Here is a 25,799-nt window from a genome sequence, read left to right on the forward strand (position 1 = left end):
TAACTAAGTTTCTTTGCAACTCAACTTATTCTACCAACCCGAACCTAACCGTCTACTAAAACTCTACTGAGAGTTTGCTGACACGTAGTTGCAAAGTTACTTAAAACTAGTAGAATGTCTAAAGTGGACTATTGAAATAAAGTGTAACTCGTTTTATTTGAGACATTTGCTGTGGGGAATGTTGGCTGCATTAATATATAAAATCAATAAAAATGCTTCTATTTACACAAGTACCTGCTGAGTGAAATACTTGTGTAAATATCATAATAAAAATAAAAGCTATATGATTATAAATCACGTTAAGAAGCAAAACAAGATAAGGCTTCTGTTTTTAGTGAGATTTTCTGAGACCAACCTTGAATGTTCATATATGGCTTTATGCAAAAATCATCTACTCGATTATGGCACACATCTGACCCAGTTGTAAACATGGCATTCATTTCCCCCCTCTTTTTCAAGGGCACTTGGCAGTCTCTGTAGAATTATGATGAAATCACACTGGGTGTAATATGACACTATCATTGTGTCTAATGTTACGCTATTAGTCTATGTCGCTAAAGTGGAAATTGCATCTAGTTCTAGATGATTTAAAGCAGTAGGAAATGAACATGAAGCTTCAGTCAGGTCAAAGTTTTCAGGTGGAGTCAGTCAGAAATGATTCACTTGTTTGATGAACAAACAAGACGGTGAAAGTTGAGAGGAGTTTTCTCAATAATAAACAGGAAAAGTCTTGCTGTACCTCCATTTTGTTCAAATATTAGAGTCTCTCCACAGTATCATGTATTACAGCAGGTCGTGTTTGCACATTTCTAGTGAGTATTTCTTTGTTTATTTGCTCTGCAGGGTTAGTTGTGTATTAGTGTTAGCAGGCCTTGCTTGTTCTCTAAGGTTTTATTACCTGTATTTGGCTTCCTCTACATGCTTTTCGTGCTTTGCATTTAACCTACCGCTTTGCATTCAAGCCACATTTTCTCCAAATAGGTTTCGGTTTTGTGAAATGAAGGTCCTAAATTGAGGTCCCCATGAGGAAACAAGCTAATTTTTGTTTGTTTTGTTTATTATGTAAAAATGCATAAAGTTTTCTGTGATGGGTCGGGTTAATGTAAGAGGAGAGAATACAGAATACAGGATACAAATCATTACGTCTATGGAAAGTCCCCGCAAAGATAGTAACGGACGTGTGTGTGTGTTTGCGCAATTGCATTGCATAACAGTGTATGTCAGCGTGTTCTCGTTTATTTTGTTGGTCTTTTTCTCTAAACCTCTAGCCACTGAGGTATATCCTATGTGACAACTAACCCCGGTCTCCCCTTTAGCCCCAGTCTGTATATCTCACCACGGCAACGGATGTGTGTTTTTCGTTCATCACTTTCGGTTCTGACTCAGTGAAACCGGCTGATCTGATGATCCGCCCATAACAGCGAGAAACGAAACTAGACCAGCATAAAAGACACTGACAGATGGAAGACGCACTGATACTGACAACATCGAACCAGGTGAGTGCTTCAGATCATATTAAATAAGAATCACTCTGTTTACACTATTATTTCTATGTTATATCTATTGTCATTTGCTACCGGCCGCTGTTTTTAATCGTTTCAAAGAGAACAGTTTTAGCCTGTCGTGTTTTTTAGCATGTTCATTTCCGGTAGATGACTAGTACGCAGTCATTTAATTTTAAATGTATTGTTTTTTTGTTTTGTTTTCTCGAGTAATAGGCCTAGTCATTCTACAATATAAAAAAGTAACATTTTAATAAAGCATTTGATAAAAGGATATTTATAAAAACATTTTATTAATAGCCTCTCTCTCTCTCTGTCTCGAGGGAGAGAGGGAGAGAGAGAGAGTATAGCCTATGTATTATATTAGGTTATGTAGTCTTTTTATCTACCTTAGCGAAATGAAACTGAGTTCACAGTGGAATATCAATAATTTATCCGGTTCAGACATCAGCTGTATTTTACTAAACTCACTAAAAGCAAGCAGATTTCAGTTAATCATGTAGTCACGCGTGTGTGTGTCTTAAATGAGAGATAAATTGTTATGATGACATTAATTGTTATTATTTCTCAGATCATAATTGAAATTCTCAAAACTGCTTGTTTAACATTATCCTCTTGTCACTTTTGCACATCATAAAAGCACATTCTAATTATTTTGAACAAGTTGCCAATGCTTAGGTAGCCTACGTGCAATATAGATCAAAATACATTATATTTATATGCCATATAGTTTAAATCAGGAAATACTGACTGCACTTATTGCCAACATGAAAAAGCATTTTGATATCTTATTTGTGAACAAGGACTTTTCATTCTGATGACATGCACTGATACACATTCATTGGGATAAATATTTACTTTTGAGAGATTAACTAAGGATTTTGAGCAAGTTAGGCTAGTTTTCGCGGGTAATCCATGGTGCTGTTTGTACAAATTGTCTCAATAAATGCACTTAATGGGAGACTCATGCATTTTTGCTTAAAGGCGAAGAATCAACTTTATGTATGTTCTGCAAGACCCCACTTTCCATTAAAGATATTTTATTGGACTGTTCCACTTTTTATGCAAATAGAAAACATTTTTATGAAGTAAGCTCACTTAAGGACTTGTTTAGTGAGATTTTAACAGAAAATGTTTCAGAATTTCTTATCATATGTTAAAGTATAACATCTTGTATATAATACGAATTATGCTGTTTTGTTATTCCTTTTGTTTTGTTTTTATTATTTTTATTGTATTCATGCAACTTTTGTATTTTTCTAACTCAGTTTTTGTCACGTAGATAGCCTCAGATTCTGGCATGGCATTAAAAAGCTATATTACTACTACTGCACTTATTGGTTTGAAAATGTTAAGGGTGATTGAAGAAATATACCAAAGAGACTGAGGAAAAGCTGTAAAATGTACGGAAGTCATTGCATTAGATCCAGCCTTTCAGCCAGATGTAAAGCATAGCAGTGAAGGTATTGGAGGGGTCTTCAGAGAACATTTTCTTCTTGATTATTTCTATTTTCTGTATAATCTATTGGTATAATCGCCTTGCAGAGATATTAACAGCTGTATAATGGTCAATCCAAGAGGAGGAGGACAACAAAGAGGAAGAGGAGGCTTCAGTGGCCCTCAAAGAAGAGGTATAGATCTTTACATTAAGTCATTTTAACTTGTCAATATATAATGTCTGGCCAAAAAAAGTAAAAAAAAAGTTGCTGTTTGGATTTACACAGGCAAATACTTTAGAGTCTATGATTGGCTCATTATTGCAGTGATTATTTTGTTTCTAGCATGTTATATGATTGGCAACAGTTCTTCTAACCCTAATTGATGGAGTGTGTAGTTTTTAATTTCTTAAACAGCCATGTAGGAAGACACATCATGGGCATATTCCAGGATGACAATGTGAAGATTATTCAGACTCAAACTGTGAAAGAATGGTTTGAGGGAGCATAAAGGTTTTGACCAAAAATGGATGCACCTATAAAAATGGATAACATTTCCATCAAGAGGTGCATACATTTTTGGTCAAGGTCTTGTATTGACAATGCAAGAGTCCAGCACTCTAAAGTCTCCTCCAGCACATCCCTAAGACTTTCATTGAATTTAAAGCTGCAGTCCGGCATTTTTCCTCTTGTCGCCATCTCTGTTCGAAATCTGCAATTGCAGTCATTCGCGGAATTATCAACTTTACGTGGGTTGTAGTTCAACACCCTCGACACGGCACAGCGCGGATGAACACAGTGTTTGAGGAGAGTGTGCAGCTGTCAGTCACCGCGCCGATGTGGATATTGTCATTCAGAATCACAGATTATTCTTTTTGGAAGTATGACCAACATAAGAATTTTCACGGGGAAATGTCATCTGAACTAGTAAGAAACATTCACTTTTGTTCTGGTTCTGACATTGCAGTAAATCGCTCTGATTAAATCTAACAATTGCTTATAAGTTATCATTTCACGCAAAACCGTGCAAAGTAGCTATACTATGTTCTCTAATTGTTAATGTTAACGTCAGCAAGCATTGCGTGACTACATCATGTAATGTCCTTCCGATATTATCCTTGTTTTCGCATGGGTCCGGTTGCAGTCTCTTTTTTTCTGTAGCCACTCTGAAGTCCGAACGAAGTCTTTTGTATTTTACAGCGGGTGAGTCTCTAGTTGTCACTGATGATGATCGTCGTTTGAACCTTTCTGGATCCGCCATCAAATTGATAAGTTTAATTATATCAAGTGCTGTGAGAAAAGGCTATAAATCTCTACCTCCAACATCCTCACACGCAATATAGCTTATACTAGCCGAGACTCCTTCTTTATGTGTACAGATGTGACGTAATGACGCAAAGACATGCTCGAATCTCCCGCGGAAATCCACCAGTACCACTAAAATTAAAAACATTATTACAAGCTTACCGTTTTGCATCGAGCTAAGGCAAGCAGATAGTTTTGAACACTGGCTGGTTATGTATTTTATCAAATATGTATTTTGGATAATTTTTAACCCCAAAAAAGCTACGGACAGCAGCTTTAAGGTCTGTGCCAATTAGGGTTGGGTATCGGTTGGGTTTTATCCGATTCCAGTACCTACTCTGTATTTTTTAAACGGTTCCGGTGCTTAAACGGTTCTTAAATCGGTACTTAAGAAAATGAAACCGCACACACTTTATAAAAAATAATACCCTTTAATTTACAGGGCCAAACTGGACACAATATTAACTTAAATCTTTAAACAATATAAATACAAGTAACATATGGTAATAATAAAACCAATATAAAATAAAAATTCATATTTACATAAAATCAAATGAAACAATATTGTATCAAACAATGTAATAATACTGGAGATTAATAGAGATACTAGCAGGCAGAGCTGCCAACTCTCACGCATTGACCGTGAGACTCACGCAAATGACCCTTTTCACACAGAAAAATCGCGGACAAAGAGGACACTGACACCGACAGACAAGACAGAGAAGGTTACTTTTGATATGGAACAAATCCACAGCTGTCAGATTCTGTCAATATTTTTACGAGATTCACACAATAAATAACGTTTTGGCTCTTTGAAATGTGACGGATCGCTGTAGCGCGTCAGTTCAAACGGCACGTCATACAGCAGCCTACAAATCCACTGCTTCTTTGAGTGAACCTATGAAAGAGAACATCTCTGGTTACTGGTGTAACATATCTCTCAATAGGGAATGAGACGCTGCCAAGCTCCTCGCGCTGCCGACCTGCTTCCTTTTTCGGCAGAGAAATCTGAGGAGCAGATGGCGCGCGCGCGCCAACATAATATGACGACGTAAGTGCGTCGATGCGCCGCCCACGCCATCAGCCAATGAATTGGCTTGATTCTATATGGGATTCAGACTATCGGCACACCCAGAGGGCGTTCTGACACGTAATTTTACACGTGAAATGCAGCCAAGCCTTGCGAGAAAGAGCGCGCATGCGAGACAGAAGAGACTGTGCTCCAAACGTGTAGCACACGCACGGTGGAGAGGGAGAGAGCGAGAGACCTTGCGTGTGTGTGTGCCTAATGAAGTTAGGCACCGAAATCAGGCACCGAAATTTTCGTTCTTATTCGGTCTGGTTACTACCGTTTACGTCAGAACCGGTTCCCTATTGGCCCAACCCTAGTGCCAATTCATGTGTGAAAATGATTCTTCATGCTCTTCCCAACCATTCTTTCACAATCTGAGCCTGAAAAATCTTGACATTATCATCCTGGACATTATCATCCCATATAACATGCTAGAAACATAATAATCACTGCAATAATGATCCAATCATAGACTCTTAAGCGTTTGCCTGTTTAAATCCAAACTGCGACTTTTTTGGGGGCATTGTACATCCTTATTAATTATACACCACAATTTTATTTTAACAGATGGTTCTGTGCCTGGTCAAAGACAAGCAAGTAGGTCTCCCAATCGAACCAGAGGAAGAGGAGGTGGCCGAGGCGAGGGAGGAGGAAGAGGAGAAGGAAGAGGTCGAGGAGATGGAAGAGGTCTAGGAGATGGAAGAGGTCGAGGTGACAGGAGTCAAAGATGTCCGGATGAAAAAGCACAAGGCTCAAGAGGAGGTAGAGGAGGAGATGGAAGAGGTCGAGGATCGTGGAGAGGAGAAAACAGACCACATCTCCACCGCCCTGTGATAAGGGGACGCCCAACAAATGCATCTGTACCCTTACGAGCATTTGGGAGACCTTTTTCGGGGTTCAATCATCCAACTCTTCTCAATTATCATCCTTTTCAGGCTCCTGTGAACCACCCTGAAGACACACACCACCAACGAGCCAGTAGAAGCATGACGGACTTAAGAGCCAGTCCACAAGGTGAAGAACCTCAAAGAGGAAGAGAAGAAGCTATGAGAGGTAGAGGGGGTTTTGGGAGAGGAAGAGGAAGAGGGAGAGACGGCACACCTGATGTACGCAAACTGGGGTATAAAATGCTCGAAGGTCTACTGGAGAAAGAAGCGTCCGAGGTGGCCATCACCCTTTCATCTAGCAGTGGGCTTAAGAATCTGCTTGAGGAAGATCCAATGAGAAGCGACTTGGTGCAGATGATCTGCCAGGTTCTCTGCAAGGCCTTTCAGGCTCGAATCGACCGCAAGAACGTCATGCATTTGGCTCGCGTCTTCAAGGACTCGCCGTTTTTCCGTAACATCTTGCCCTATCATGTGACTGGAATGATGTCAGATTACATGCAAGCTCGAAGGGATCAGTATCCCCAACATGTGAACAACATCATCAGCCTTCTCTCTGATGTTCTCAACATGTTTCCACACAGCTCTGTCCAGTCTGTGTCAATGTTGGTGGCTCTTTTGAAACCAACCATCAACCAGTTGCGTGCCTCTGGTGTGGATATTCTGGACAGTACTGATGGGGACTTGGAGAGGGTGCAGGGTGTGGTGGACCATCTCCAAGAGAAATCAAGGGAAGGCACCTTGCGGACAGATAACTACTCTTTCCTAGCAGCTGATGAAGATGCTCCACCTGGGGAGGAAGACTTCAGGACGATGAGCATCTATCCAACCTTTGATGAGTTCCACCTAGACCAGAGGCCTTTCCTGAGACCCAACATAATGTCTCAAAGCTTCCCTAATGCTCGCATCTATCTGGACACACACTTCCGACTTCTGCGTGAAGATTTCGTGAGGCCACTGCGAGAGGGTATCAAGGAGCACCTGAGGATCCTGCGCGAGAGTAATACTGATGGGGTACCAATAAAAAACAGGCGTTTTGATGACATCAGACTCTACTCTGACACCCGACTGATGTTACCACTCTGCACATCAACGGGAATCGCCTACAAAGTGCAGTTTGACCCACGGCCTCTTAAGGTAATGACGAGCTTCTTTTCTATTGTATTCTTTTCAAACAAGTATTCATTACTTCAATGAGCTCATTATTTCTGCCTTAAATTATTACATTGTTTAAATGAATACATTTTTGCTAACTGTGATTTTGTGTATGTACATTTCTGAAATGCATAAGTTACCTCTGATAACAGAACACTCTAAATTGTAATGTGGACTCACATTACACATCTTTCTGTAAAGCTGCTTTTTAAACGATGTGTATTGTGAGAAGTGCTATACAAATAAATCTGAATTTAATTGAATATTCAAGAGAACTGTCCTCCTATCACGTTCTCTCACCATTGTTCCTTCTCTTACAGTTTGTCCGGTGGGAAAATTCCAAACGTCTTATTTACGGATCCCTTGTGTGTCTCTCCATGGACAACTTCGAAACCTTCCTGTTTGCCACTGTGGCCGATCGGGACCCAAAGTTTCTAAAGAATGGACAGGTGAATCTGTCTTTTTCTTCTGAAAGCAGGGAAAGAATGGCCAGGGTTCAGCCCTCAGACACCTTCCTGATGGTCGAGACCACGGCTTACTTTGAGGCCTACCGATACGTCCTGGAAGGTCTCCAAGAGGAAGACGAAAATGATGTTCCCTTTCAAAGGTATGCATGTTTGAAGTGTACGTCTCGTTTACTTGTGCAAAACTCTGTGTGTGGTTGCTATTTGCTTTGTAAGGGGTTCTGAATGGTTTTTAGAGTGTTGTTTTGTGGTTTCTAGGGTGTTCTGGAGGTTTCTAGGTGGTTTCAAATCAAAAGAGCTCAAGGCCAAGTAGGGGTGTGCACAGTGTTGTGCCTGAACGGCACGCGTTCATTGAACGATAGTTCATGAACTTGTTCATATTTTGGACGAACGTGAACTGAACGTACTGTATTACTGCCTGATGAACGTTACTGTGAACGCGTTCATTCTGGTGTCTGTGAACGCACGCTCTCTCAGTTTAACTACGTTCAATAGGGTGCCAGATTTTTATAGAGCCTTCCAGGCGAAAACCCGGCTAAAACACACCGTAAACAGGCCTTAATATGTAGTGAAAAAAACACCCAATCTGGCAACACCTGCCACCAGTGTCGCACCGCGGCCGCCGCATGCGTCATCAAAACAAAAAGCAGCATGTAGTCGACAAAGCAGCGAGCGAGGAGGCGTCGCATCGTATGATCAGTTTTAAGACAAGGTCGGTGAGGATGGGAAAAATCGTACATTTCTGTGCAAACTTTGCCCGCCGATAAAATAATTGCTGTCTGTGGTTGTATGAGTTGTGGCAATAATAATAATAATTTTAAAAAATAGCTTGCAGCAACAAATGGAAAAAAAGAACTATGAACTAGTTCATTTTTTGGAACCGTGAACTTAGTTCAAAATTGTGAAGTATGAACTATGAATTTAAAAATTTGTGAACTGAACTTTTGAACTAGTTCATGTGGAAAGTGAACTTTCCCAACACTGGGTGTGCAATATACTGTATATCGTCTACGATAATATCATTATCGTTATTTTAACGATGTGCGATCTGACATTATCAAGTATGTCCCTCATTTTACAAAAACACATTTAGAGAGCACATGCACACACACTATGTGATGTAGTCTAGTAGGTTTGACTAGTGCGCTTGAGCATTTAGAGGTCACACTTTCACTGGGTGATTTAGACTATTAAAATGCATTTTGAACACCCCCAATATTCAAGATAAGGGGCAAAAATACCTCTGTATGTCTTTTATATTTATATAATTTAATATAGTCGATCAATAATCACACACAATGTGTAATTTTTTTTCTCCAAAATCAGCATGAATATTACAAATGTGATATTGATTTTATACAACAGTTCAATAAACAAAAAGTTTATATTAAGTGACTTACATTTTAGACACAATATTGCCTGCTTTTGCTTTATTTTTGCCAACAAAAAAGCCACAGGAACACACAGCGATGTTTCGTTACTGAATGAATGAACCGTTTGACTGAATGATTCAATGACTCACTCATTAAGACAGTCAAATGCTTTGTTCCTGAATGAATCAGCCGTTTAAATGAATCGGTTCAATCTCAATGACTCACTCATTAAGAGTGACTTTCTGCCACCTACTCGTTGGTTTTACTTTCACAATTTAAGCATCTTTTCAATTTTTAAACCATTTAAAAATATCAATATTCAACATTTTACGTTTAAAACATCAAAACACTATATTTATTATTATTTACTATTTATGCATTTGTAAATGCAGGCTAAATGCATTCATGTCCCTCATGACATGCATTAAACAGTCTGCATAAATGCATCTAAATGCCACTTCAGATGCAGCTTCTGTGTTTCCTCTGCATTGCAAAGATGAATTTTGTTGATACTGATTTAATTTGGTTGATAACAGCCCTATTGTGTCTTATTATTACAATTGAATTTGATTAAATGTAAGAATTTGACACAAAAGATGCATACCTTTAATAAAAAATAAAAAATAAAAAAAAAGGCTTTATAAAGGTTAAAAATGACCATAAAAGATATAAATCAATTTAAACTTATTGGAAAAGATGATTTCTGTCACTGCTGCGTACTGAACACCACACAGAATATGAAGAATATAAAAAAATTTAGGAGAAAATTTTAAACCTGCCAAGGTACCAGCACAACAAACACTCTCAGCTAAATAGCGTCAAATTATTGTTATCGATGATATCCCAGAAAATATTGAGATATCCTTTTTTTTATTTTTTTTTATATCGCACACCCCTACAGCCAAGTCATATTATTATAGTTTCCAGGTCTGAACAAAAGTAATAGTGTTTCTTGACTTGGTAAACACCACACATTTCCATTTTTTTAACGTAGGTAATGTAAACGTGTGTTGTGTTAGGTACATAGTGGAGTGCAACACAGATGTAGATCCTCCAGCTTACCTTCGGGTGGAGGGAAGGTCATACGATCTGTCGTGCATTACGGCAGAAGGACAGGAGAAGATCCCACCCTTCAACCCCCTGACCCAACACGCCTGGCCTGATGAGGAAACAATGGGTCTCGATGAAAGCCAACTTCAAGCACTCAAACTGGCCTTAACCAATGAGCTGGCCATCATACAGGGACCACCAGGCACAGGTGACTGTTTTAACCAATGTTGGTATACGCTCTGATTACTCTTGAGGTCAAGTTGCATATGCACAAAAAAAGTACATTTTAACATTATAGATGCAACCTATTTCTGAGCCACACAGATATCTGGTAATGGTTTTGAAGATCCTGTGTGTTTTCTTCTTTGCAGGGAAGACACATGTCGGACTAAAGATCGCTCAGGCTTTGCTAGAGAATCATAAGGCCTGGTCACAGGGTTGTCCTATGCTGGTGGTCTGCTATACCAATCATGCTCTTGACCAGTTTCTAGAAGGTAACATTTTATTTATATGGTATTTATAAGAGGGTGTGGCTGATTTTTCACTTGCTTTGAGGGTGATAGCATGGACAAAAACTTGATTTGACATCTCTCTGTTGTTTTTTTGAGCCAATTATTAGATTAAATGGAAAGTTCTTTCTCATGATGTAATCTCACATGTGTCTCAGAAGTGATTTTTTTGTTTTAAGCATTTAAACTTTAATGGCTACTCCAGTCCCGAGAGTTCAAACTAACACTAACAGAGTAAAACTCTACAGCTTCATGTATGAAATTATGAGATATTTCATAACTTATGTCCCAGGCATCCATGGCTTCTTAAAGAAGGGCATTGTAAGAGTTGGAGGACGAAGTAACAGTGAAACGCTGAAGAGTTTCGGTCTGAGGGAGCTGACCCGGGCTCCGAACTTCCGGAAAGGTTTGCCACAGCACCTGAGGAAAGCCCATCATGAGGTGAGCCCCTATCGTGGACATAACTCCTGTTTCATTGTGTCATTTCTGTGTTTTCTTATTATTTTATTTTATTTTATTATACTGGTCTCTTATTTCTTATGGCTGTCAGTATAATACAAATAATTGCTTTATTTTATTATAGTAGTCTATTATTTCTTAGGACTGTCAGTAGAATATATATATTTTTTAATTATTATTATTAATTTATTTTATTATACTAGTCTTATTTAATTGGACTGTCAGTAGAATAAAATAGTTGTTTTATTTTATTTTATTATACTGGTCTCTTATTTCTTAGGGCTGTCAGTATAATAAAAATAATTGCTTTATTTTATTATAGTAGTCTATTATTTCTTAGGACTGTCAGTAGAATAATTGTTTTTTGTATTATTATTATTAATTTATTTTATTATACTAGTCTTATTTAATAGGACTGTCAGTAGAATAAAAATAGTTGTTTTATTTTATTATTTTATTTTATTTTATTATACTTGTCTATTGTTTTTTAGGACTGTCAGTAGAACAAAAATATTTTATTTTAATTTATTATTTTACTATACTAGTCTATTATTTCTTAGGACTGTCAGTCGATTACAAATATTTATTTTATTTTATTATACTATTATTTCTTAGGACTGCTAGTAGAATATAAATAATTGTATTATTTTATTATATTATACAAGTCTATTATTTATTAGGACTGTAAGTACAATAAAAATAATTGCTTTATTTTATTTTATTACACTAGTTTATTATTTCTTAGGACTGTCAGTAGAATAAAATATTTTATTTTATTATATTATACAAGTCTATTATTTCTTAGGACAGTCAGTAGAATAAAAATTGTTTGTTTATTTTATTTTATTATACTAGTCAATTATTTATTAGGACTGTCAATAGAATAAAAATAATTTTGTTTTTTTAATGTTGCTGTAAACACTCAAGTTGAATTATAAAAAGAAAAAAAAGAGAGAATTGTTTTTAGATATTTGCATAAACTTTTCCTAAAGGAAACAAAATATGTTACAATTATTTCTCATTAAAAATCTAATTAATGGTATGTTTAATTTGATAAGTGAAATGTGTGGCTGTGCTCTAATGCATGTGCATAACTTGTATTATAATATGCAGATTTGTTAGGGTGTTTTTATTTCTTATATATTCCAAAAGTTATCTGGAGACAATTATGTGCCATAGTGTCTCATAATATATGAATGATTTTTCTAATGCGTTCTGCTGTGCTCAGATCTACACAGAGATGGAGCAGGCAGAGGAGCTCTTAAAGAGACAGACCGCACAGCTCGAGTGCAGTTTGCGTGGCGTTCTCAGAGAAGACTTTCTGGAAAGATACATCTCTGCTAAGCACTGGGACAGTCTGTGTCTACAGCCAGTGAGTACACACACACACACACACACACACACACACGCGCGCGCGCACACACGCACGCACGCACACACTCACGCACACACTCAGCTGCCAAACATGCCATCCATAAATACTTTATACAGACCATGAAGCAATTTTGGAAAAGGAATCAAAAAGGAAGTATCGATACTAATAAATTTAGGAATCGTGCCGTTTTTAATTCCCGAGAATCGCGATACTTTTGAAGTATCGGTGCACCGTGCAACACTAATAGATAGATAGATAGATAGATAGATGTAAGGATAGATAGATAGATAGATAGATAGATAGATAGATAGATAGATAGATAGATGTAAGGATAGATAGATAGATAGATAGATAGATAGATAGATAGATAGATAGATAGATAGATAGATAGATGTAAGGATAGATAGATGTAAGGATAGATAGATAGGACAGACAGACAGACAGACAGACAGACAGACAGACAGATAGATAGATGGATGTAAGGATAGATAGATAGATAGATAGATAGATAGATAGATAGATAGATAGATAGATAGATAGATAGATAGATAGATAGATAGATAGATAGATAGATAGATAGATGTAAGGATAGATAGATAGATAGATAGATAGATAGATAGATAGATAGATAGATAGATAGATAGATAGATAGATAGATAGATAGATAGATAGACAGATAGATAGACAGATAGATGTAAGGATAGATAGATGTAAGGATAGATAGATGTAAAGATAGATAGATAGATAGATAGATAGATAGATAGATAGATAGATAGATAGATAGATAGATAGATAGATAGATAGATAGATAGATAGATAGATAGATAGATGTAAGGATAGATAGATGTAAAGATAGATAGATAGATGTAAAGATAGATAGATAGATGTAAAGATAGATAGATAGATGTAAAGATAGATAGACGTAAGGATAGATAGATAGATAGATAGATAGATAGATAGATAGATAGATGTAAGGATAGATAGATAGATAGATAGATAGATAGATAGATAGATAGATAGATGTAAGGATAGATAGATAGATAGATAGATAGATAGATAGATATATAGATAGATGTAAGGATAGATAGATGTAAGGATAGATAGATGTAAGGATAGATAGATAGATAGATAGATAGATAGATAGATAGATAGATAGATAGATAGATAGATGTAAGGATAGATAGATGTAAGGATAGATAGATGTAAGGATAGATAGATAGATAGATAGATAGATAGATAGATAGATAGATAGATAGATAGATAGATAGATAGATAGATGTAAGGATAGATAGATGTAAGGATAGATAGATGTAAGGATAGATAGATAGATAGATAGATAGATAGATAGATGTAAGGATAGATAGATGTAAGGATAGATAGATGTAAGGATAGATAGATGTAAGGATAGATAGAAAGATAGATAGATAGATAGATAGATAGATAGATAGATAGATAGATAGATAGATAGATAGATAGATGTAAGGAAGAAAGAATACAAATTATTTTGTTTTTTTAATGTTGCTGTAAACACTCAAGATGAATTATTAAAAAAAAGAGAGAATTGTTTTTAGATATTTGCATATATTTAGTAGTCTGCTATACTGTTAGAAATATCTATTAGAATTTCATCAAAATGTTTGTCTTAAATAAATATCTGCATTGCATATTTTTCCTCAGTTTGTGCCTCTGAATAAAATGTATGAAAAAAAAATGTCTATGTTTTGTCTAAAGGTTCAATAAACTGTTCCATTTCAAAATATCAGATTTTTTGACTATTATTTCATATGTTAGGCTTTACAGGCTTAACATCATGTGACTTGTAATATGTACATAGGTTTTTACTCACAGCAATTTTCAAAACGTTTTCTTTCTGTGTTAGGTGTATGATGGGTTTGAGAGCGTGGGGAAGAAGAAGCCTTCGATGATAGCAGAGTGGCTCGGCATCGGGTCCAATATTTTTTTGCAGGGGCCACAACTAACATTTGGAGCAGGTGAGACTCTAACAGACCAAACACAATGTCAATGCTTTTTTTAAATAAAGGAATGGCTTTTCAATGGCATTTTCTTCATTCCTTAATGCACAATGATTTCCCCTCACCACTGAGATGCAGTATTTATTATTATTATTTGGTACTAAATGCAAAAACGGCCAAACTACTCATAAGACAAAGTGTTCAACATTTACTGGCATGAATACAGTGCTAGTAAATAGACATTGATTATACGGCTCATCGGGGCCCTCTGCTGGTTAAGGGCCCTGTGAAAATACTGCAAATGTGTCTCTGAACGCTTGTGATCAGATTTCATGACTAAGCACATCTAAATCTTTTTATTTCTGCATGCTGATAAAGCACAAAATATTTGGGATCAGGACACACAACAGATTAGTTGTGGTCAATGAACGCATCCAGAGTGTGTTTGAGCTACTTGTAATGTTTTAAGGGTAACACTTCACATTAATTAACTACATTAGTTAGCATGAATTAATAATGAACTCAAATCTTTATGTTAATCAAGATCTTTGTTAATGTTGAAATTAACATTTACCAATACTGTATTAAAATCTTGTTATCATTAGTTAATGCACTGTGAACTAACAAACAAACAATGAACATCTGAACATCATAACAAATATGAATAAATACTGTATTGCTCATGGTTAGTGCATGTTAGTTAAAACATTAATTAATTGTAGCTAATGAACCTTATTGTAAAGTGTGACCATTTTAAGCAACATCCCTAAACAGTCATTTATTACAGAAACATCCTATTCTGTCTGTATAGTAACCATGGTAAATTTCACATAAAAATCGAAATTTTCAAATCTGAAGATAGGAAGTTTCTGTAATACAACTCCAAATTCAGCATTACAAACCTCTCTCTCTTTCTTCCACGGCGGCAGATGAAAACGAGGCACAACTGGAGGACGAGGAACTGATAGATATAGAAGAAGAGGCAGAACTGATCCAGGCAGAGAGGATATTGTTGGATTCAGATCATCGGGATAAAGACCGGCAGAAACTCAAACGGGATGAGAAAACCATCGCTGACATGGCTGAGGAGATGTTGTCTTTGAACCTGAACGATACTGAACCTCAACCGGACCAGAGTCACAATCAGAGCCAGGCTCAGACTGAGGAATGGCAGGTATGAATATTCATGCATTATTGGTAACACTTTACAATAAGTTTCATTAGTTAACTACCTTAGTTAACATGAACTAAGAATGAACAATACTTCTACAGCATTTATTAATCTTAGTAAATATCAATTTCAACATTTACTAATATGTTTGTATTTGTTAACGTTAGTTAATGCCGTGAACTAACATGAACAGCTGTATTTTTATTAACTAACATTAACAAAGATGAATAAATACTGTATTGCTCATGGTTAGTTCATGTTAGTTAACACATTAACTAATGTTAACTAATGAACCTTATTGTAAAGTGTTACTGCATTATTTATATCATATTATATTATATTAAATGTTGTATTTATTTAATAATTTAAGCCATATGCGTGTGCGTATTCAACATTTTCTACAAATACTTATTGTAAATGTATTGTACTATTCACCATGTGTGTGTATGTGTGTTTTGATGACGTCAGTGCTACTGTTCTGTTCATGTGTGTTCAGGTGCAAGGCCACCAGAAGAAAAAAATGAAGCAAATGGTTCGAAAAGAGCTGAGGAAGACTTCAGCCCTGAGTGAGGTACAAGAAGGGCATATCCGCGATGTGTGGAGCCTGGATCTGAAAGACAAATGGAGACTGTATCGGTAAGACACACACACACTCCCTCCACCAGATGGCAGCATCTACACACAAATCACTGAAGGGAAGTTCGGATCATTTTACTGAATTGGAAAAAGATTTGTTCATTTTACTGAAGGAGACTCAAAGATCCAAGTAATTTGGTTCATTTCAGGAGAATATAATTAAAATGTTACACGTTAATAACCAAATTCCCCTACACATCAACTTATGCAAACGTTGCATTATAGTTTTTTCTTATTCTAAATTTTAGAATAAGAAAAAACTATAATGCAGGCCAAGGCCAAGTTATGAGAAAAAAGAAATGATGAATGAATTGCTTAGCTGGGTCTTCAGGCTATGCACTCGGTTAGTTTATGTCTCCTCACCTCCTGATCCGAGTTGTTCTTTTGCCAATTCACATAGGCTGAAGCTATGCAGAAATGATTAGTTCACCTCCTGAGTCTTCGGGTCCGAGTCGTTCATTCATCACGAGTTATGGACAAGAGCCATCATGATAGAAATGACCGACTCAGACCCGAAGACTCATGAGTTGAACCAATCATTTCTGTTTCTGTTACAGACTGCATTGCCTTAAGGCAGGGTCTATTTCTGCAGATATATTTGTCTATATTTGTCATTGATAAAGGGAAACCGACACTGTAGGATGCAGATACACACCGTAAACAAAGTCACTTTCTTTATTCCACTCGGTTATTATTAAAATATTCACCCAGGAACACTCAGGTATGACGTAAAATTAGTACAACCTTCTGTCTGAACCATCTTGACTTCTTTGCATGCTGTTTTGCTATTATTCTCGTGCACTGACTCGTTCGCTAAACCGAACAGCCAATCAGAGTTCTCTCTCTCACTGACGGCCCGACACCGATTCTACATGTTGAATCGGCTCCAAAAAGATCTGACGCTCAAAAACGGCTTGGTGTGTCCCTGGCTTTAGCCTATAGGGGCTGTCACAAGATGAACGAATTGACTCAGGAGGTGAACTAGTGATTTCTGTTTCCTGTACAGATCCTATAGGATGTTCAACACCAAATGAACGAACCACTCTTTGAGGCAACTCGTTGTTCCCAAGTCATATTTAAGATTCGTTCAAAACTGAACGACCCATCAAATTTGTTTAAGGTGCACCAGTGAACTAACATCTTAATCTAAGATTCAAATGCCCGGTTTCACAGACAGGTCTTAGATTAAGCCAGGATTAGGTTTTAGTGTCAATTAGGGCATTTAAGTAGCTTATGTCTGTGCCATTGTTTTGTCTCAAGATGCACACCAGTATTGTTTCTTTCTACGTGTACAAAAGCTACTTAAATGCCCTAATTGAACTAATGCTCAATCTAAGCCCTGTCTGTGAAACCGGGCCTTTGTCGATCAAGTTGTTTTCAGTTTAAACAGCTCAAACATGCATTTATTTTAGTCAGGGACTAGCTTAAGCCTTGTCTGTGAAAATGGGAAATAAATTCATGGTATAACAACTTTGTTTCCTCCTTCAGTCTTTGGGTTTTGCGCTATCGGACTGATCTTCGCACTAAAACCCTGGCCGCTGAGCAGGTCTATCAGGAGGCAGCGGAGCGGCTGAATGAAATCCGCCGTCGTGAGGATCTGTGTGTGTTGCAGCAGGCTCTGGTCGTCGGTATGACCACAACAGGAGCTGCTAAATACAGACAGGCTCTTCAGGAGCTGCGGCCCAGACTGGTGATCGTGGAGGAGGCGGCGGAGGTGTTGGAGGCGCACACCATCACCACCCTCAGCAAAGCCTGCCAGCACCTCATACTGATCGGAGATCACCAGCAGGTACACACCACTTGATCAATTGCGGAGACTATCAATGATTCAGGAAATATTCTGGGACAAATAAGTGTGTAATTTCCAGCAAAATATAAATGCAATAATTGAATGATTTTCAGGAATCTCTTTACCAAAAAGAAAATATTTTGACACACTCCCCAGAGAAGCTCATAAAGAAATGTTGGTAACACTTTACAATCAGTGGCGGTCTTAACATAGAGGCATAGGTAGGCGGCTGCTTGGGGCCCCCTACCAGCGGTCGTAGTAGGGGGGCCCCCCAACCAACCTCAAAAAATATATATATAAAAGAAAAGAAAAAGCCCCTTATCATCATGAACGCTTCAAAAGCATAGTAAATGTTATTAATATGCTTAATAAATACGTTGAAATGTTGAAGTAGTAGTTAAAATGTCCCGTTCATGTTTATCTGTCCCTACACATAACACCCCCTACTTTCGCAATAAAATGGACTAGTCCGAAATTGTGCACGGCGCGAAACCGCGAAAGATAAACATGACAGGAGGACTGGGAAGTACACAACGAAGCAAGACGAGTCTAAACGCGAAAATGAAACGAAGTTACCCAAGCGGCTCAAATAAAAGAAAAAAAGACAAAAGACGCCGATATAGGCCTATTTGGCAACGCTGCCAAAAATGACAGACCTTTTTACGCCTACTGTTGGGGACACCGCTACAGCAGCAGCTGTGAAGTGACGCTAGTTGAGGATAACATCCTGTTAGACTGAACGGGCAAAAGTAAATATTACATTTATTATGGGTTTATCTGATGATTGTTTTAAGTTCACGTAAATTAAAAGTTGTTATATATTTTTTGAAGCCTAACAAAATGTAAATTTGTTGGCTTTCAATTACACTGTAATGTTGGATGGCTGGCTATAATTAATGTTTAAAATTAGGGGAAAAAATCTTTTCTATCCAGACATCAATAGCTGTATTAGTATCAGTGATACTGACCTTCATTCATAAAAAAGATGCCATTAAACAAGTATTTAAAATATACTGTCTTTATGTTGTCTCTACATTCATTTGTAGATTAACTGTGAAATTATTACATTATAAAATAAATAAACTAATACAAACCTATAAAAATGTTTGTTTGTACGTACCTTCGCTTTGGGCCCCCAATTTGCTAAATCCGCCACTGTTTACAATAAGGTCACATTAGTTAATATTAGGGCTGTCAGTTAAATGCGTTATTAACGGCGTTAACGCAAACCCATTTTAATGGCGTTAATTTTTTTATCGCGTGATTAGCGGTCTTTTTTTTGTCGTTTTTTTCACATGCTTTTGCAACAGGACGTGGCATTTTACAGATGTAGTCGAAAACGCATCCAACCGGCTTACTTTCGTAGTGTAAACTCTCATGTGGTCGAATGTGTCCGAACAGCCACAAAAGAAGCCTACTCCCCGCCAACAGTATGCGTGAACATTATGGGAAGTGCACTAGACAGACGGGTTTAAAACTTTGTTGGCAGGAGACCCACGTTTAGTTTGAAGATGAAAAATGTACAAAGCACAATTTTCTCTCACCATTTCTGATTTCTGGTCTTGCGGCTGTCAGAGCAGAAACGAAAGCTGCTGCTCTCCGTGTGTTTCTCTGTTTTTTCAGTGTCAGAATTCCCTCACTCGGTTTCATTCACTCCATCAAGTGGACTATATTAGTGGAGTTTTATAGGGAATAGTGAATGAGGGTTTGGGGGGTGATTTCAGACACAGCTAGTCATTTCAATGGCTTGCGAGGACGTTTTGAAAGCGCAAGCGGATCTAGCTAGACCGGAAACAAAACAACAGGCACGCCACACACACTTGTTTGGGCTTGCGAGCCGGCCAAATAGTAGGTTAACGTTACGTTTTGAGTGGATGACGAGCGCGAGACGCTGAAATGGATGCCAATAAGATTCTGAATGGAAAGTTTACTTTTAAAAAGTTGCCAAATGGTTCCATTGACAAGACCAAAGTGATCTGTGTGTTTTGTCGTTGTGAACTGAGCTATCATCATCGCAGCACGTCCAGTCTGAAATACCACTTGATGATGGCCAAGCACACACACACACACACACACACACACACAGCTGATGCGAATTCTCCGCCCCCTCGTCAATATCAGGACCTCTCAGTATTTCTTTCACCCTTTTATTGATGGACAGTGTTACATTGTGTGAGAGATTATTTGCTCCAAGTGAGAATGTTAGTGTGAAATTGAACACAGTATATGCCAATGTTGTTTTCAAAAAAAAAACTTTTGCACAAAGCAAGCCGATCCACTTTTCCATGTTGATAAGAGCATTAAAATGAGAAAAAATAATGGGACAAAAAGAAATCAAGAGACATTTAGAATAGATAAAAAATGTGCGATTAATTGCGATTAATCGTGAGTTAACTATGACATTAATGCGATTAATCGCAAATAAATATTTTAATCGTTTGACATACTCTGTAATTAATTAATCTAAATTAATCGCATACACAATCTTACAATGTTTACATGGTACAATTTCTGGTAAGCTACGTTTTTATTATTATTGCTTGACACAAATTTCACGATTTCAATTTAATTTAATTCTTGTGATTTGATGCAATATTGACTCATTTGGATAAATATACAAGATAGGCATTCATTTTTCTCAAGAAACAAAAAATCTCACCCAATGCTGTAAAAATACAGAGAGCCATATCAGCTGGTAATATTTAAGGTTGAAAATAGCTCAAATTAAATATAATGCGTGTTTATTACAAATAACAACTTTGATATAAGTAAAAATATAATACATATGTAATATAGTAGTAGGCTACATAAATTTAGAAAAACACTCTCTAGCCTATAGCTCTTTTTTTATAGCTAACTATAACGTGCTATCATATGGTCATGACATGGCTTTCCTGAGGTAACTTAGGCTAAATTGTTATGTGACATAATTGTTCTCCAGCTGTTTTATTGACCTCTTTTCGCGGTTGAAAAACACTGATTGATCGAGGAATATACATTTCGGTAAGTTTTAGGCTGCCCTACTGTATCTTTCAACATTGTTCATTCGTGTTTATTTACTAGCTAGAGATGATCGGTTCACGTGCCACTATAGGGATCTGTCATGTCACATTTACAAGCGCCAACGGTATTTATTGTTTGATTTTCGTAATAAAATTGACAGAATCTGAGAGCTGAGATTTTTTTAATATCATAATAACGTCTGTCTTGTCTGTTTCCGTGTCCTCTCTTTGGTCCGCGATTTTTCTGTGCGTGAGAAAATGTTTGTGTGACGTGAGAGCGCGTGAAAAGTTACAACACACACACACACACACACACACACACACACACACGCACAAGCGCGCTTTCTCTCAGACACACTCACCGACTCACGCACACACTCCTGGATGCTTTGCATTGATGTGGTACTTAGAGTTGACGAACTCCCTCAAACAATGATCCAAGCAGCGTGTTCTTGTCTCCCTCCTTTTTACACGAATGGTGGCTACGGCTAGAACGGCTCCGCAAAGGTCAAAACGGAATGGATTAATCTGCGTTATTTTTTTTAACGCGTTATTTCTTCTCAGATTAATTAATCGAAATTAACGCGTTATTTTGACAGCCCTAATATTAACTAACATGAACTAACAATGAGGAATATATTTGTAACAGTATTTATTAATCTTTGTTAATGTTAGTTTAATAAAAATCCAGCTGTTCATTGTTTTTTCAGGTTAGCATTAACTAATGTTAGCAAATACAACATTTGATTTTAATAATGTATTAGTAAATGTTGAAATTAACATTAACTAAATGCTGTAGAAGTATTGTTCATTCTTAGTTCATGTTAACTAATTAACCTTATTGTAAAGTGTTACCGAAATTTGTGTCAAATTGTATTAATCTAAACAGTTAGGCCTGGTTTCACACACAGGTCATAGATTAAGCCAGTTCAATTATGACATCTAAGTAGCTTTTATAAACATGTCGTAGAAGAAAAAAAAACATTACTGGTGTGCATTTAGAGACAAAACAAAGGCACTGATATTTTTTAGGATATGTCAGTGGAAGTTGCTTTCAGTTAAAAGAGCTCAAACATGCATTTTAGTCTGGGACTAGCTTAAACCTAGTTTTTGAAACCTGGGGTAAATGTAAACAATAAATGCTTCTGTTGTAAGAAACCATAATGCTTATTCTTTCTGTATTTGAACCTGCACAGCTGAGGCCTAGCGCAACAGTGTACGATCTTGCCAAGAATTTCAATCTGGAAGTGTCGATGTTTGAGAGGCTTGTCAAAGTGAACTTCCCGTTTGTGCGCCTCAACTACCAGGTTAGATACTGTACCATCACATCAGCCACTGGGTTACATATTCACAGATGTCAATGATTCCTTTTAGTGAATCATGTGCTAAAACAACAATTCTGTTCTTTATATTTTGTTTGTTTCTAGCATCGCATGAGGCCAAGCATCGCTCGACTATTGACTCCTCATATCTATGAAACTCTGGAAAACCACCCCTCTGTGCTGGAGTATGACAATGTCAAGGTAAGGAATTTAAGTGAACATAATTACACAACCTTAGATGGTCACTGACATTAATGATACTTATCACAGTTATTTGGCTATTACTAAAATGTATCTACTTGACACCTGTATCTTTTGGTCTATAGGGGCTTCTGACAAATCTCTTTTTTGTGGATCATTCTCATCGTGAGGAAGAGATTAAGGACGGACGGAGCCACCAGAATCCTCACGAAGCTAATTTTGTTGTTGAGCTTTGCCGGTACTTGCTTAACCAGGAATACAAGCCTTCCCAGATTACCATTCTCACAACCTACACCGGACAACTTCACTGTCTGCGTAAGCTCATGCCCTCTCCATATTTCACTGGCGTCAAAGTCCATGTCGTTGACAAATACCAAGGGGAGGAGAATGATATCATCATATTGTCTCTGGTGCGCAGCAACAGTCAGGGGAGAGTCGGCTTTCTTAACATATCAAACCGAGTCTGTGTTGCTCTCTCTCGTGCTAAGATGGGTCTTTATTGTATTGGGGATATGGACATGCTTAGCTCGGTTAAACTGTGGAGCAACATCTTTCACACTCTGAGAGAGGCGGATCAAGTGGGTCCTGCTTTGACGTTGAGCTGTCAGAACCATCCGGATAAACGGATCCAGGCGTCCTGCGGGAATGACTTCAAAGGTGCTCCTGAGGGTGGTTGCGATCAGCCCTGCGAGTACCGCCTGGAGTGTGGCCACGTGTGCACCCGTATGTGCCACCCATACGATGCTGAGCACAAGAAATACCAGTGCATGAAAGATTGTCCAAAGGTGATGTGTGAACTGGGCCACAAATGCATGAAACGCTGTTACCAAGAGTGCGGTAAATGCCGGGTACTCGTAAACAAGATAATACCATCATGCCGGCACAATCAGGAGGTGCCCTGCCACCAAGACCCTGACACATTTGTGTGTCAAGAGCATTGCCAAAAGACCCTACCATGCGGCCATCCATGCAAGGCGACTTGTGGAGATTCCTGCACCTCTCAGTGCATGACAAAAGTTCAGATGCAGCTAAAATGTGGACACATCCAAGAAGAACCATGCTGTATTTCCAGGGACCTCAAAAAGGAGCCAAACTGCAAAACGAAATGTGGCACCACCTTGAAATGTGGCCACACTTGCCCAGGATCTTGCCATGTATGCCATCAAGGTCGCCTGCATAAAGGATGCACCCACAAATGCCAAGCAAACCTTGTGTGTTCTCATCCGTGTCGGGAACCCTGTGTCAGAGATTGTCCACCATGTACCTCATTTTGCGAGAACCGTTGCGTCCACAGCATCTGTAAGAAGTCTTGTGGACAGCCTTGCGCCCGCTGCATCGAACCCTGCGATTGGCAGTGCCCTCATTACACCTGCACCAAGCTTTGTCACGAACCGTGCGACCGGCCACCCTGTTTAGTTCCCTGTTACAAAGAATTACCCTGCGGACATCGTTGCATAGGCCTGTGCGGAGACCCTTGCCCCAATAAGTGTCGCGTTTGCCACAAGGAAGAGGTCACGGAGATCTTCTTCGGCAATGAAGACGAACCGGATGCTTGTTTTATTCAGCTGGAAGATTGCAGGCACTTGTTTGAGACCAAAGGAATGGATCAATACATGAGTCTCGACGAAGACCAAGGTTCTGGATTGGATCAAAGGGCGATTAAACTCAAGGACTGTCCAAGGTGTCGCACTCCCATCCGTAGAAACCTTCGTTATGGCACTCACATCAACCGCAGCCTGGCAGCCATCGAGATGGTCAAGGAGAAGATCAATGGTGAGCCTGATATTATCAAGCAACAGCAGGCAGTCCTAAGTTTGCAACTGCTTGAGCAGAACAACTTGAAGAATCATCTTCCCAAAGAGTTCGCCTCCCTTCATGAGAAGCTCAACACAAAGGACCTTTCATTCCAACAACTTTGGCATCTCGAGAACTTGATGAGCTTCCTCGAGAGGATTGGGAAACTGATAGAAATGCAGACAGAACATATGACACCACTAGACAATATTAAGTTCTCCCGCAAACTCGATGAAGTTTTGAAATTCCTCTTGGATCGAAGTCAGAGGTTTTCAGACCAGCAGGTTGCAGATCTCGAACGTGAATTGAAGAGACTCTCCTACCTGGCTGAGCTCAACGTGCGCTGCAAGAAATCTGAAATTAAACTTCATTTAAACGCCGTTCTTGCCACCGAAGTCCAACAGTTAAGAGAGACCCTGCAGGACACCTTGCCTTTCTCTGAGGGTCTAGAACGTACCGTCAAGAAAATGTTCACAGAGCTGGATGCTAAGCTTCCGGTCAGTGGCCTGGGGATCACTGACGATGAGAGGGTGATGATTCTCAAAGCCATCGGTTTGAATAAAGGGCATTGGTACAAATGTCCCAACGGACATGTATATGCAATTGGTGATTGTGGGGGTGCTATGGTAGAAAGCAAATGTCCAGAATGCAACGCTGCTATTGGAGGTACTAATCACACTCTCCTTCAGGGAAACGCTGTGGCGTCTGAGATGGATGGTGCACAACATGCTGCCTGGTCAGAGGCTGCCAACATGGCAAACTATAACCTGATAAACTTTGAAGATTGAAATTCTTAAACCACTTTCATGTAGAGATTCTGGAAAATATACTGATCATTTGATTTGATTTTGGTTCATTCATTCAATCACTAGCAGTCATTTTTTTTGGAATCTGGATGTGGCGTGTTTGCAGAAATCTTTCCGTCCTTCCTTTGTTCCTTGACGAACTCAAACTTTCTTCTTTGTTAATGTGAAACATGAACATTGATGTGCATTTAAAACCCCCGGTCAAAGAGTTGCACAATAACTTCGTCATTGCGACGACACACCCCTTACGCCATTGGTCCTGCCTCTAATTAACACAGGGTCATTCCTGGACTGATCCTAGCAATGTTACTTGGTCCCCTTTCCGGAATCGATCCTGGGACGTGTTTGCGTTCACACAGAAGGCACTTTAGCAATTCTATGGCAATTTTCTGGGATCAACGGTCTGTGAGAAAGGGGCTATCTTTGTCTTCTGTGTGCAGATAGGTGTTGGGTTTTAATCCAGTAACACAAATCATGAAATGCGGTTTTTAACCAGGTAAGCAGGTTGCACCTTTTTCAGA

General features: G+C 38.3%; 1 protein-coding gene across 1 annotated transcript; it reads left to right on the forward strand.

The window, feature by feature from the left end:
• Positions 1 to 1,328: 1,328 nt before the first annotated feature.
• Positions 1,329 to 25,327, forward strand: znfx1 (zinc finger, NFX1-type containing 1). The gene is made up of 15 exons (XM_056242542.1): positions 1,329 to 1,496; positions 3,048 to 3,133; positions 5,883 to 7,336; positions 7,675 to 7,961; positions 10,211 to 10,449; positions 10,613 to 10,735; positions 11,043 to 11,191; positions 12,438 to 12,581; positions 14,464 to 14,575; positions 15,487 to 15,731; positions 16,225 to 16,364; positions 17,853 to 18,153; positions 22,352 to 22,462; positions 22,583 to 22,678; positions 22,804 to 25,327. Exons 2-15 carry the CDS (start codon positions 3,067 to 3,069, stop codon positions 25,258 to 25,260), a joined length of 5,925 nt encoding a protein of 1,974 aa, XP_056098517.1. The 5' UTR covers positions 1,329 to 1,496; positions 3,048 to 3,066; the 3' UTR covers positions 25,261 to 25,327.
• Positions 25,328 to 25,799: the final 472 nt, after the last annotated feature.

This window comes from Rhinichthys klamathensis, unplaced genomic scaffold, assembly GCF_029890125.1.
Source record: "Rhinichthys klamathensis goyatoka isolate OS25496 unplaced genomic scaffold, OSU_Roscu_1.1 h1tg000730l_1, whole genome shotgun sequence".
Taxonomy (NCBI): domain Eukaryota; kingdom Metazoa; phylum Chordata; class Actinopteri; order Cypriniformes; family Leuciscidae; genus Rhinichthys; species Rhinichthys klamathensis.

Coding starts and splice junctions, on each gene's coding strand:
- znfx1 (XM_056242542.1), top strand. CDS start 3,067: ATGGTCAATCCAAGAGGAGGAGGACAACAAAGAGGAAGAGGAGGCTTC. Junction 3,134..5,882: donor CAGTGGCCCTCAAAGAAGAG/GTATAGATCTTT, acceptor TTATTTTAACAG/ATGGTTCTGTGCCTGGTCAA. Junction 10,450..10,612: donor ACAGGGACCACCAGGCACAG/GTGACTGTTTTA, acceptor TCTTCTTTGCAG/GGAAGACACATGTCGGACTA.